The sequence below is a fragment of the Apiospora aurea genome (assembly GCF_038362705.1).
Source record: "Apiospora aurea strain CBS 24483 chromosome Unknown utg000009l_segment0_segment0, whole genome shotgun sequence".
In the NCBI taxonomy this organism is placed as follows: Eukaryota; Fungi; Ascomycota; class Sordariomycetes; order Amphisphaeriales; family Apiosporaceae; genus Apiospora; species Apiospora aurea.
In genome coordinates, this window is record NW_027117396.1 from 616115 (window position 1) to 629304 (window position 13190).

At 51.4% G+C, this 13190-nt stretch overlaps 2 protein-coding genes across 2 annotated transcripts; one reads left to right on the top strand and one right to left on the bottom strand.

Moving 5' to 3' along the window:
• Positions 1–756: 756 nt before the first annotated feature.
• Positions 757–8729, bottom strand: PG986_013301 (ubiquitin c-terminal hydrolase; the record flags this gene model as incomplete). Its single annotated transcript, XM_066849523.1, has 7 exons — positions 757–854; positions 915–971; positions 1036–4614; positions 4672–5035; positions 5086–7795; positions 7843–8005; positions 8057–8729. 7 exons carry the CDS (start codon positions 8727–8729, stop codon positions 757–759), a joined length of 7644 nt encoding a protein of 2547 aa, XP_066693666.1.
• A 3072-nt stretch (positions 8730–11801) lies between these two features.
• Positions 11802–12595, top strand: PG986_013302 (uncharacterized protein; the record flags this gene model as incomplete). The annotated part of the gene is made up of 3 exons (XM_066849524.1): positions 11802–11857; positions 11919–11969; positions 12103–12595. 3 exons carry the CDS (start codon positions 11802–11804, stop codon positions 12593–12595), a joined length of 600 nt encoding a protein of 199 aa, XP_066693667.1.
• Positions 12596–13190: the final 595 nt, after the last annotated feature.

Below are 13190 nucleotides of genomic sequence, written 5' to 3' on the forward strand. Positions count from 1 at the left end.
TAGCGATACCACCTGCCGGCCTTCATCACTTTGGTTGTTGCGTCGCAATCGGCTCCGGCCCTTCGTCTCCATCACCGGCCCCCCCTTTTCCCTTTTCCCACCTCCTCCCCCTTCCTCCTCCCTCTCTCCCTCCACTGCACAAGCTAATGTGCGTGACCTATGCCTAATTACATTGCTGATCTTAACCTCATCTAAGCGCCCCGACCGAGAATATGCCTATTGAGCTCAGTCTTCACATCTAACAATAGTTCCTGGGGGGTAATTGTTTTTCTCATTCAATGCAAAGAAAATGGGTATGCCATGTAGGAGCTACTTTCTCTAAGCTCGCCACCAAGACGCTAAATGTCTGTTCTTTGCCTCTTTCTTCTTCTGGTGCACATCCTGGGCTGCTCAGAATGAGTCTGACGCCCTTCCGGCATTCTATGCAATCAACATAATTCGTACACAACTAGGCCATCCCTTGGCATTCTAAAACCTGCCTGATGAACCATGGTGGATTCATGAGGCCGTAATCATCCTTCCCTTCCTTGAGACGCCTGACACTCCTGTGCTATGCATTCCAGCCATCCAGACACCCTAGTCAGGGCTATGGCAAATTGCTGGGGGAAAAGAAATAGAAGGGAAAAAAAGACACGAAGGGGGGGGGTCGTGCCGACGCCTGTGTCCGTCATCATTCATAAATCCAGGTATCATGCCTCTGTCTCATTCGTAGTTGGGGGGCATTAGTAGTCCTAGCCCCCCCGAGGTCGAACATTATCATTGCATCTCTGCATCCTGAAGCTCGCCCATGGCCTGCATGCTGAGGTCGGCCAGGCTGTCCATTTGTTCCGATGAAGCAATCGAGTTGTCCCAGTCTTCATTCAATCAGCTCAACTCGTCTAGGGTGGCCGAGGAAGAGGAATCGCTCCACATACCAGATCCATCCTCCTCGATCTCATCGACCGTGAGGCGTCTCACTGGCTCTAACACCTCTAAGAAGAACACAAGGTTAGCTCAAGGTACCAGTGCTACCTTGCCATCATGCATCAAACTTACCTTGCCGAAGCTCCTGGTACTGCTCCCTCAAACCATCAATGCCAAGGTCCTCATTGAAGTATCCTTCGCAGAGGTTGATAATCGACTCCAAACGTCCGACCGGGTCTCGGGGTGCCTGAGCCCCTCGGGCCACGTAGGTCTCTCGAAGGTACGCCAGGCACTCGATCGCAATCTCGGCACCCGCCCGGGTAACAGCTTGAGAACGAATGGCACCACCTTCGTCCTCGCCAAAGCTGGGAGATGCACCATGGGAAAACACGACGTCGTGGAGGAACAATTCGGTCGAGTAGCTCACGGCTCGGTCGACCGATCCAATAAGGCCGGGAGCCCAGCGGGACAGATTGCGTAGCCCTTGAATCTCCACATCGTCTAGGCTCGTTTGCGAGACCCGAGAACTATCAAACGTCTCCTTGAAGAAGTCAAGGAAGTTTAGACCCTCGGCAGCGTTTTGTAGCGCCATCGCCTGCGAGTTCACGTGATTAATGAGGGTATCGACGCCATCCGGATTCTTGCTGGTCTGAACGTATAGGACTGCCATTCGTAGATACGGGGCCACAGCGTGCGAGACCATTTGGCCAGTGATGCGGTAGCGTAACGTGTTCAACACGTTGGTGTCCATTCCCTCGCTCAGTTCCATAAGCCGGCCGATAATGGAATCGGTGGCAACCGCATTCTGATCAATCTGTATTAGCTTATCAACAAAAATTCCGGCTGAATGGCCGGGCCAGGTCCTATGGAGCAACCCGATCTCTCCAGCAGTATATGGGATGGTCTGTTCTCGAAGCGACATGGCCAAGCGTTCGTCGGTGTACTCCACCAGGTCTGATGCATCATTGATGGTGGTGTCCATCACACCCATGAGAGTGTCGATCAAAGAGATGGCATTTTCATAATTGGGAGGCTTGGTGGCCATTCGCCTGTTAACCACAGCAACGAGGCGCGAGTATTGTAACGGGATTCCCTCGAAATCGACATCGGCAGCAATCGTCATGATGAGCTTTTCAAGAAAGTTCCACTGTAGGAGAACGGCCGCCTCGGGTCTTCCCATCTGTGCAAAATCTTCCATGACCCCAAAGAACTCGGGCCAGGCGCGGATTGCACTCTGAAAGCTATCCCAAAGTCTGGAGAACAAACCACCAGCCAACATAATCGAAGGACCAGCCAATTTGGATTGGTCTGGTCCAGGTTCATCTGTATCCGCGATACCGTAATGGGCGGGAAAGTGTGCTTTGATGGCACTGAGTACAAAGATGAACACAGTTCCCATCTGGTTTCTTATTGCCGGGTCTGCGTTGCGCTGTATCAAGTTGCGGAGAGCATCGGGACGAAGCTGAAAGTAATTGAAAACCGAAAAGCAACACCGAGGGCATTTTCTGCAGACGGTTACCAGGACATGGTAAAGAGCTTCGAAATCCGGTGTCTCTTTAGTACGCGAGGCCACTTGATCGAGGTGACCGAGTGCAACTCTAATTGCACTATCCTGAATCACATGGTCTTCGGCACAGTCGCCCTCCCATGCATTTGCAAGGACCTTGACGACGAAGGGGATGTGGGTGGCATCGTTGGTGCAGTGTCTGTGTATGATGGCCCAATTTTCTTCTTTGATCGCGAGCTCCAGATCAGAAGGCAGGGGAAATTTGAGAGGACCTGGAACCCCAGAAGCGACCAGCTCGGCCTGTTCGCGCTTGAGCGAAGAAGATCTCTGATAGAAGAGCATGTATGCACTGTAGTTCTTTTCATACACGTGTCCATTGTCGAAGTGTGAGCGATAGTCTTGGCCGCCAAAGCAAGCGCTTGCCATCAATGAAGGGTCCCATGTATCTACCAAGTCGTCGTTGAACTCCACCCAAGGTGCGGTATTCGTACTAGGCCGCTCGCGAATATACGAGTAGTAATGGCCAGACTCAGCAGTGCCTGAGTGAACTAGGACGCCGACCAGTTCAAAGGTGTCGGGCTCGGCCTTGTCTGATGGATTGCTGAGGTGCTCAATAGTGTAAGGCTGCATGTCGATCTTGCTCGGAAAGGGAAAGTAATCGTTGATCTTGCTTCGCTGGAGAGTTCTCAGGTTGAAATCGAACCTCTTTAGATGGAAAATGAGGTTATCTGGAATGTCCTTGAGACAGGCTCGCTTAACCGCGTCCACATGCCGGTCACAAGTTTCGCATTTGTACTTGTTGTCACCTTCCATGATCTCGCCATCGACGTATGCCTGGAGACTCGCCTCGAGTCCAGCCTTGCCTTTGATGTCGCATTGTATGGCCGAGAAAGGCTCCATACGTTCAGAGACGTGCTCGCATTCTTTCGACTTGACTTGCTGAACTAGCTGGCCTCCGTAAATGGATTTCAGTATCTTCTTGTCGCTTTCCGCCGGGAGTTGTGCCTCCCATCGGTCAAATAGCAGATTGTAGAACTCGTCGACGTCCATTTGGTTATGGATATCGATGGGTGTTTCATCGTACGTCATTATAGACGACACGCAGGATTGGGGGTCAACAAACCTGCGAATGCTTCCCTGCAGGTTTGCGAATAGGACCTGCGTCTCACTAAGAAGCTGGCGCGTCTCTGTGTCCTTAATGGGCCTCTCGAGTATGAAGCGGCGGAACCCAGTGTTCATGAACAGTTGAGTGAACAAAGAGTTCAGATAGCATGTGTTGGAGAGATTTCGCAGTCCTGGGTATCCGCTAGATGACCGAATGGCTTTGGCTCGTTCGAAAAGGTGAGGCAATTCGTATCTGTATGGTTCATCCGGGGAGTCGAGGCGATACTTCGTCAGCCCTTCGAGACATCGCAGGAGAACCCTTAATTGACCGGGTGTCTCACGGGCCAAGGTGCCGAGAATGTCGCACAGCATGTTCCTGGAAGAAGAATTCAACAAGACTTCCGGTACGAGTGGCCCTTCTTCGTTCTCCTCGGGAAATAAATGCCGTCGGAAAGCAAGCCTGAGAAAGTTTGGAGGTAGATGTAGCGACTCATTTCTGGCACGTAGAAGTCGACCTCCATGATGCAGGATAGAAAGCAGCCCATGTGAAACTACATCGACACGCTTCGGATGAGAAATGTCTTCGATGCTGCTGTGTTGAAGTAGGAGATCGCCGCATTGGAAAAGGCATTCCTGTATCTTCAGAACGGGTGAGTCTGCCTCACCCAACTTCTTGATGAGTACAATAGCGAGGTTGAAGACTTCCTCACTCTTTCCTGGATTCTTGACAGCACGCGATAGCAACTCAAGGGTGATCGGCCAAAAGAACTCGGCAAAGGCCAGGGCAGGTGTGCCTGATGGGCTGTGGTCGTAGATGCTTTTGGCGGTCATTAGCTTGACAACCCCCTTCCTCACATACTGCCTGTCATCGTCGACAAGAAGCTTCTGTAAAGCTTCTTTCACAGCATGATTCTCCTTGAATGTATCCCAAAAAGCGTTGCTTCGGACACAGCATTCAAGTATAGCCTCCAAGCTCCGGTTGATCAGCTCTATACTGTTCTGAGCAGATGGCGCAGTAGTAGCGGAACGCAAGATTGCCAACAGGCGCTCCAATAGATCCGGAGTAAGATAACCGATAATGGAAGGCGCGGCGCTAGATTCTATGGCATTGTTAGCGGGGCATCGCCGGAGGAGCACTCCATCATTATACAACTGACCTTTTAGCAGTTGAACTAGGTTGTCAACCAGGTGCAACGTGAGCAGAATACGAATAGTCTCATTTTCACATCGCCCGATGACTTCCGTATTACAAATGGCGGTGACAACCAACGAAGCAGCCTTCAGGAGAGCCTCATTTTGGTCTAGCACCACTCGTTTATGGGCGTCAGTGTCTGGTTCGCTGACCTGCGATACCTGAGCCTTCAGTCGGCGTGTGCTCAGATACTCGCGTAAGGCGTGGATCGCATATAGGCACTTGAACGGTTGGCCAAGCGGAAATATGTCTTCAGACGTTGCTGTACCATCTTCAAACGCTTGCAGAAATGATTCATCTGCCGGCAACTTCACGAGGAACGCATATATCTAGTGATCATGTTAGCTTATGACTCACACAACCGAATCGAACGCATTACCTCCTGAGCCAGTCTCTCCTCCATGCTCAGATATTCCCACATCTGCTTGAAATGGCTCATGATTTCAATCTCCAAAGGCGATGCACCAGGTTTGATTTTTACAGGAGATAGTACCGTGCCTGTCTCTTTCTTGACAAGAATCAGGCCGTCATGGATATCAAGCTCCTCCAGCGATTTGCAGATCTGTTCTTCGGTCGGTGCAAGCGGTGCACCACGATAGAAGATGCGATAGTTGTCAAACCCTGTCGCTTCTCTGAGACTGGCAAGCAAGGATGCTGCAGTATTTTGCCGTCCTATACTAAGGGGCTTGACCTCTGTATGTACATGCCCATCGAAGGATTGGTATTTGAGTCCCGCAGACTCTCCTTCCACGGTGCCCGGCGCTTGGAGCATGAGAGATCTCAGATCCGGGGCAGCAAAATGTGATTTACTCTGCAGGGTTCTCTGGAAGGTGCGCAACACAAGAAGGGACCTGACGAATTTCAGTTCTTGTTCCTTTTGCTGATTATCTGGGCCCTCGATGATCATTGGTTCATCATCTCCGCTGGATGGGTCATTGTTGGATGACTGGAGTGCTTGTGCGGCCACTGCCAGCTGATCTAGGCACCTGTTCACCAGACCAAAGTGGACTTTGCGAGCTCGATGAAGAGGGAAAGAGAGGATCAACCTGCTGTCCACGTAAACGTCATTCACAAGCGTTTGAATGGCATCTTTCTCGATGCTTTGGTTCGGCGCGGTCAGGATAATGTGCCAGACAAGCTCGACGATGTCCGTCTCCAGTCGGCCCTCTTCGTCGAAAACAGCGCTGTTTGGGTCATTCACCAAGCCGAGAAGGCTAGACCGAACAAACTCCAGTGTACCTTCGCAATAACACGCTGGCGGAAGTGTGGGTAGGTACTCATGGAGACATGAGCTCAGGTAAGGATTCTGCTCCTGTCGGGGATGCTTCCGAAGGGTATTCAGACTCTGCCAGGCAACTCGTCTGTCCTCATGGCATACGGCTCCTGTACCTACCAGTAGGTCCCAAAGCCGTCGACCATCAGCAGGAGTGATTGACGACCCGTGGTTTAGTATAAGTGAGCAGATGAGCTCTCGACGCGCGTTGTTGATGCTATTGCCTTCCACCGTGTTTCCATACACCATGACATTGCCAATGTGGCGGGCGCGAGATATCGTGGCTTCAAGCTCATCTATGATTAGACGAGCGAAGTCATGATCGGAAATAAGCACCGACAAATTTGGCATCACCGTTTTGTGAACCAGTAGTGATAAGGCCGTAAGGCTACCAGATGTTGTCGGCGACTTGGCCGCTATGTCGGTAATGCATTCAAGGAGAAGTACCTGACGAACCTCCACCGAAATACCATGATGGAGTAGTTCCTTGAATTTCATCACGGCAAAGTGCTGTACCTCGGGGAAAGCTATTGAGCCTTGGGAATCCAGGACAGACGATTCGCGCATTAGTCTGAGTATAAAGTTGAAATGCAAGTTCGTCAATGGGGTCGAAGACGGACTCGGCTGTTGTTTGTTCGTAGGAGCCTTTATCATCGCATCGCAAAGGTCTCTCATGTAGTGCGTCATGGCTTCCAGGGGTAGGTTTTGCATGTGTTGCCACATAATGCTTTGCTGCTCAGGCCCCATGAGCGTTGTAATCCTGGCCAACATACGTATGAGTGCTTCGGCCACACGAGGGTCTTGAGTAGACGTCACTGTATCCCAGAAGAGGTTCGCTTGTGCGGCTGTGAAGGTAGCAGTGACAATCAGGAAGCCTATTATGTTAGAACTCTCTTGTGTGATCTCGGGGTGGCAAGTGGGCCCTAAGATGTAGTCGATCAGTCCAGCGTCGACCAAATAGTCTGCAAAGTAGTGCAAGTAAGCCGAACCATGACCCCCATCCTCGGAAGAATCGTTGATTCTTTTCCAGGAGTTGACAAGGTCCTGGGACAGCATTGTGACAGCAGCCACCCTCAACTGCATTTGACGTGACCGTATGAGCTGCACAAGAACGCTGTATCGCCATTCATGGCATATAGTGTCAATTGTGAATCCTGGCGCAATTTCCGGATGGTCCTTCCGATGTTCCCGCACAAGATCCACAGCCTGGCTATGGTCTCCTTGTAGGCTGAGTCGCAGAATTGTGGTGAGATGGGGAATGATCCCGCTAGCAGTATCATGGGCGAAATGGTTCAGGAATTTATCAATCACGATACGTACTGCATCGGAAATTGTTTTGAACAGTTGGTGGCCCAAAACTGAATCTGACCGAGCCCGCAAGTAACGCGCCTCTGGCGAGGTTTGTACATAGTCAATTCGGCAAGGGATATCTTGCAGAATGGTGGTTGCAAGGTTGGCGATATTCAGGAGGTTATCCATGGTTCTTCTCGGAAACCGAGACAGCAAGTTCAGATGTAAACTAGCTAACTCATTGAGTTTCGACATTGCTCCACCTGAACATCTGTGAAATAAGTCAAGTATCACCGACATCGGCGGATCTTCGCGGTTTCCCTTCTGCTCTTCGGGTCGACCGGCAGCGGCAAGACAAGGAAGGTAGTAAGCAGACAACATGTCTGGCTCACCTTCTTCGTCGTTGTAGGTAGCAGCCTCCAAAGCCCGGCAGTCTTGGACGAGGAAGAATGCCGTCATCTGTGCAAGCTGTGAAAAGACGGCTCGAGCGAGCTCTCTGAGCTCTCTAGTTTTCACATGAGCAAGCCTGTGAGAATGTGAGCTGATATAAATAACAAAAGACGGCTGCCATACCTTCTACTATGGAATATATAGAACAGATCAGGCAAACTTGTCCAGAACGCTTTGTTCTCGCCGAAAGATTGGACAACGGCTGCAGGCGTACTTCTCGCAGTAACTAGGTACTGGTCAAACCAGCCTTTCAAATTGCCTAGTATTTCGTCGAATTGCACGTTTTCTAGATCAATCAGCCTCTGGACGCCAGTGTGCCGACACTGTGGCGACCTACGTTGCTGTAGGAACTGAACAAGCCTAACGACAGTATCGTAGCAGCTTTCATCCGCAGAGTGGTATGGAAATTGAAACATGAGCATGTCCATATCCAGGGCGTTGTGCGCTTCAACGAAGGCAGGTGGCCGTATGTTTGTGAAACTCAGCTCGTCATGGACATCCTTTCTGCCATTCTTGACAGCGACAATCTGCACCTCAGAGTCATCCGACTCCTCATCAATATCTCCAAGGTTGCTTGTAGTCGCTTGAGGTGCAGGGCCCATGTCCATTTCGCATGCTTCCACGCTGGGCTTGATGCAATCTTTTCTGGTTCGAGCAGTCGAAGGGGAGTCGGGCGACGAAGGGGCGGGAACATGGCCGTCGGTGTTCCGCAAGTTGATTGTCACCTTGCTAGAGTGAGGTTCGCTGATTACACCCCGTGACTGCGAGGGTGGTGTGCTGGGTGCGGTAGGCTCGGGCGTGTCGACTCGCATTATGGCGGCTTCGTCGGGCATGTCCACACGCGAAAGTGAGGACTCGAGAGATCTACTGCGTGATCCGGTACGTGAGGTTCGACGACGCTTCCGGGCAGCAATATCACTGTCGCCGAAGGGATTGGGGCGTGTCGAGCAAGGCTCAGAGGAGACAGCACGGTCTGTCGAGTCGGCCGAGGCTCTCGAATCCAGGTCCATTTGGTTGGTGCAAACGCAAATGAAGGAGCTCCAGGTACGTCTCTCCAAGCTCGGGGCGTTCGCACGAGATGGCTCGGCGGCTTGCAGGCTTCGTCTGTATCAGCATGTGGATTGGAATGCACGCGTGGGGGAGAATGCTGGACAAGGGGACGTGGATAAAGTGGGATGGGATAACAGAGGGCAAGCTCAACGCCAGACTGAGAAGGAAAGAAGAAAAAAGAACTGGCTCAATCCCAGACCACACCTGAAGGGTTCGCAGGAATGTGGTACTGGCAAGCTCGATTATCCCCCAAGGTCAACCTCGAATGTGAATCCTCAGTTGAACGCCTTACATGGAGACTAGTGCAGGGAAGCAGCAGCACAGGCGGATAAAGCAGATAGCATTGGGATGGACATGGGTAGGAGCTCTTGATGATCGGTGGATATCGCTGCTGGTAACTTCGAGGGACAGCTCGACTTTTGGCAGCGATGGATTTGGCTCACGTCACGCTAGGAGCGGGGGAGGGGCGGGCTTAGTGGCTGTAGGGTGGGTGGGAGGGGGGGTTCTGGGAGTCGCAAGCACCCAACTTCTTAGCGAGCACCAGAGCTTCTGTCGGCTGCTGCCCACCAAGATGATGTAGGTACCTGGTGAAGTAGACGTGAACTGTCCCGTCGCTCAACAATGAAATTCTTAAGGGGGGGACAGTGGTGAACAACAAGGAGGGCTCTGCAGGGGCAGGAATGCGAGATGGGCAGTGGATCCGGTGTACTGAATCAAGACGGTCGTGGTTAAAAGAGCCAGTTCACATACCTGTGACAGCAGTCCAGCCTGGCTGGATATGTGCGTATGTAAGTAGGAAAATACAGGAGCCGTGGGGGATCAAGATGCCCCCTTAGCAGGAGCGGACTGAGACTTTTCTGCAGGCGCCGGCAGCCTTATGGTATCGTCGAAAAACACCTGGGAGCCGTGCGATGGAAAAGAGATGTCATTTCCGAGCTTCAGTTGAGTTTGGTAGCGTAGTATCAAGCAGAATAGGTTGGTCAATCGCAGTCGTCTTGGGAGAGATCTGCCAGATAGAAGTGCTGAAAGTGCTCCCTTTGGTAGATCAACGCACGGGTGGCTCAACAGCGGGAAATCCAGCCAAGGCAAGGCAGGGCTCTGGCAGGGCCTAGGTTAGAGAGGGAAGTGGTCCTCGATGGTGGATGACAGAAGAGGTGTGAGGGAGTGGGTGAGTGGATTTAGGTAACTGGGTAATCACACAGAGGTGTGAGTTAGTTCAATGGCCAATCATTCAATGGATTGATGGATGTCCATCATGTTGGATCGGCAGGCAGCTGCAACAGAAGCTTGAGGTGTGCACCCAACGCGACAGAAGCCGAGCGAGAGGGAGCGAGAGGGAGCGAGAGAGAACGACAAGCTGCGGGGGATCCACCCGTCCATCCGTCCACCCTTGCCTTTGGGGGCCTTACAAACGCACCTTCTTGGACCAGGTAGCTTGAAGAGCTTCGATTGATTGATACCAGGCTGCAGGTCGTTTTACACATTACACATGCATCAAATCAAACACATTTATTTACCTGGCTACATCTCAAGTATCGAAGGTACCTCACTTAGGCAGGTAGGTAATCAACTCTACTAGTAGATAGAGCCCCCCACCTACTACTTACGCGTATCTGCAACACGAGCGCGTCAGCTCATCTGCCACATGGATTTGAAGTACTCTGAACCTTCAAGGTGACCGAAATCCACTTCTTTCCACAGCTTATATAAAGCCAATTCAGTCAGAAACAGTCAGCACATAAAGAGGTAGGCATATTTACTTATCGAACGTAAGTACAGATCATGCGCACGGTCATTGCAGCTCCTCTTGACTGTTCGCGGATCGCAAGCAGCCTCGTCTGGGGGCCAGTGTCATAACGGCCCATTATCAAGGTTCCATCGAGGCTAGCTGCAATGCCGCTTGCCATTATTTATACTTGCAAGCTCTCTGTTCAATGTAGCATATGCATATGATGTTAACACCAGGTCTAGCTGGACAACATTGCAATCCAAGCATCATAAGCTTTGGAAGATCTCAAGGTTTACAGGTTCACAGGTGCTGCCTTGGCCAGATGTGTGTACGTACGGAGTAGAGAACCAAGGAACGTCAATTGGTATACCGAGGTGCATGGGCGCTACCCCCTTCTGGATGGCTGAGATCGAGGATGCTGGCTGGTCAGGCTGGTATACTAACGCTCTCTTACAGAGAGTTTCATGGTGATTTATGTAAGGGGTGGTATCGGAACGCCGGTATTCAATATCGCTTGCGGCATGTATAGCAGAGTCCTTTCACTGACGTAGGCCTTTGGGGACAAAGACGGGACGCATGCTGGAGCCAGTCCAGAGTGAATGGATCATGTACCTTGAGGATCTGAGCATGTATGATATGGTGCTGATTTGACTCCAGGTTAGCGGGAGCTCCAGGCATACCGTGATACTGCTTGCTGCTCGAAAGTCCTGATGTACGGATTCCCCCGACATCTCCCAGGAGCCTCACACAGCAGTAGGAACTAATTCTCGACGGCGCTAACCATAGCCAGACTAGCGCGGCTACTGACAAAGCGCAATGTGCCAAGAACATGCACGAGCCAAACGCACGTGCCTCATAATCTGTACCTCCCTACATGTAGGAAGAGAGACACTTGATGCCTCTTTAGTGGACCTTATAGGAATATTCGATGTTGAATCTGCAGGTGGATCGCTTACCATCCGATTGACGTGTTTAAGACTGAGCTTCGGGGATCTTCTGCTTCCATAACATCAGTGAGTAAATCCATGGAAGACCAGGGACCAGCGATCAGGACAGGAGAGGGCAAGCAAAGCAAAGCAAACGGTCGCCTTCCAAAGACAGCATAAAAAATCGTTGCTATCTTGCCAACCGACAGTGGTCAGCGGCTGCTTGTACCAGGCCTTCGAGAATCGCTACTTCCTGCAGGTAACGCTGCAAGCATCAGCACGTGTTCTTGGAGGTGGACTGTAGACCCTGACCCTCTGGCCATCGAGTTGGAGCACTGGACGATAGATGCTTTCTGCTTGCATGCCGACTTGGCAAGATGGAGAAGAAGAAGTATCTGCATCAACTCGATACTCCTTATTCTGCGGCCACGTGGTATGTTGTCCTGATGGCAACCGCTGTCCAGCATACGAGGACTAACATCTTCCTTTTCCAGGCCAGATATCTCAACCGATGACCAAGATGCTATCCTGGAGCTCCTATGCAAGTAAGCCATCATGTCCCACTTGAAGAAACTGCAACTGGACGGTCTGTCAACTTGCTGCGGTCAACAACCTCCAAGCCCCTGTTCATGTACCTGGTTTGCGTTGGCGTGTCTTGGTACTGACTACGACATCCAGCTTCCTCTCACCTCTGGGAACCTTCCGGAAGCAACATGCGCAACCGTCCAAAGGGAAACGAATGAAGAAACGAAAGCGTCATGTAGCAGATTCGACTGACATGGGCCTACTCACCCCTTCGGTGCCTGCCATCAGCCGACACGTGGACATCGGTCTAACAACCGTCACTCGGTATCTGCAGGAACCATCGATCAGAACCCATGATACTACAGAACCGTGTCGTCGCTATTCTGTCATCTTCGTGGCCCGTTCTGGCCAGCCAAGTGGCATCAACAGCCATCTGCCCCAGATGGTAGCTGCTGCGTCTGGTTTGCAACCTCCGCAATCACCCATCAGACTCGTGGGGTTTTCTAGATCTTGCGAGCAACATCTGACATCCGCCCTGGGGATTCCCCGCGTCTCCTGCATCGGAGTAATGGAAGATGCTCCAAACTCCAAGGCACTTTTTGACTTCATCCACAAGCGAGTACCCCCATCGATGTTGCATGGCTGAGGGAAGCTGTGAGCGGTGATTACAAGGAAACGCAGATCAACACTTTTGAGAAGATCGATCGGAAGAAGCCGAAGCCTAGTGTATGTCGAGATCGAGGGCAGGGCTGAAAAATTGGCCAAAATTTGCGGATTCCTGTTCATCAATATTGTCCAAATCTGTATGCGGAGTCAGTCTTGCACTTCAGGGTTTTATAGGGACACCTAGCGGCGATGAGAACTGTCGACTCTCTCTTTGAGAAGGAGATGCTCTGATGCTCTGATCGAGCCGTGTTTGTGGTGGGTCGTTCAACCCCTATATGGGCTCGCCACTACAATACATGCAAAGAGAACGAAAGGTCTTGACACACCTCCTTTACCACCTGCCTGCATGTACATATACGGTATGCACTGAGGTGATTACCTGCTTCAGTAGGTACATACTCATACGTCTCCATCAATGCTTTAAGCTTGAGGAAGCCCGATTTCCTGAAGCGATAGGCTGTACGATTGTTGTGGTGGACTGGGAACGGAAGCAGCCTACGCTATCTACATGTACCTAGCAAAACACTGCTTTGCAACTGCCATTTGTTCGGCGACGAGTTCAGTCTCGCTCTTTC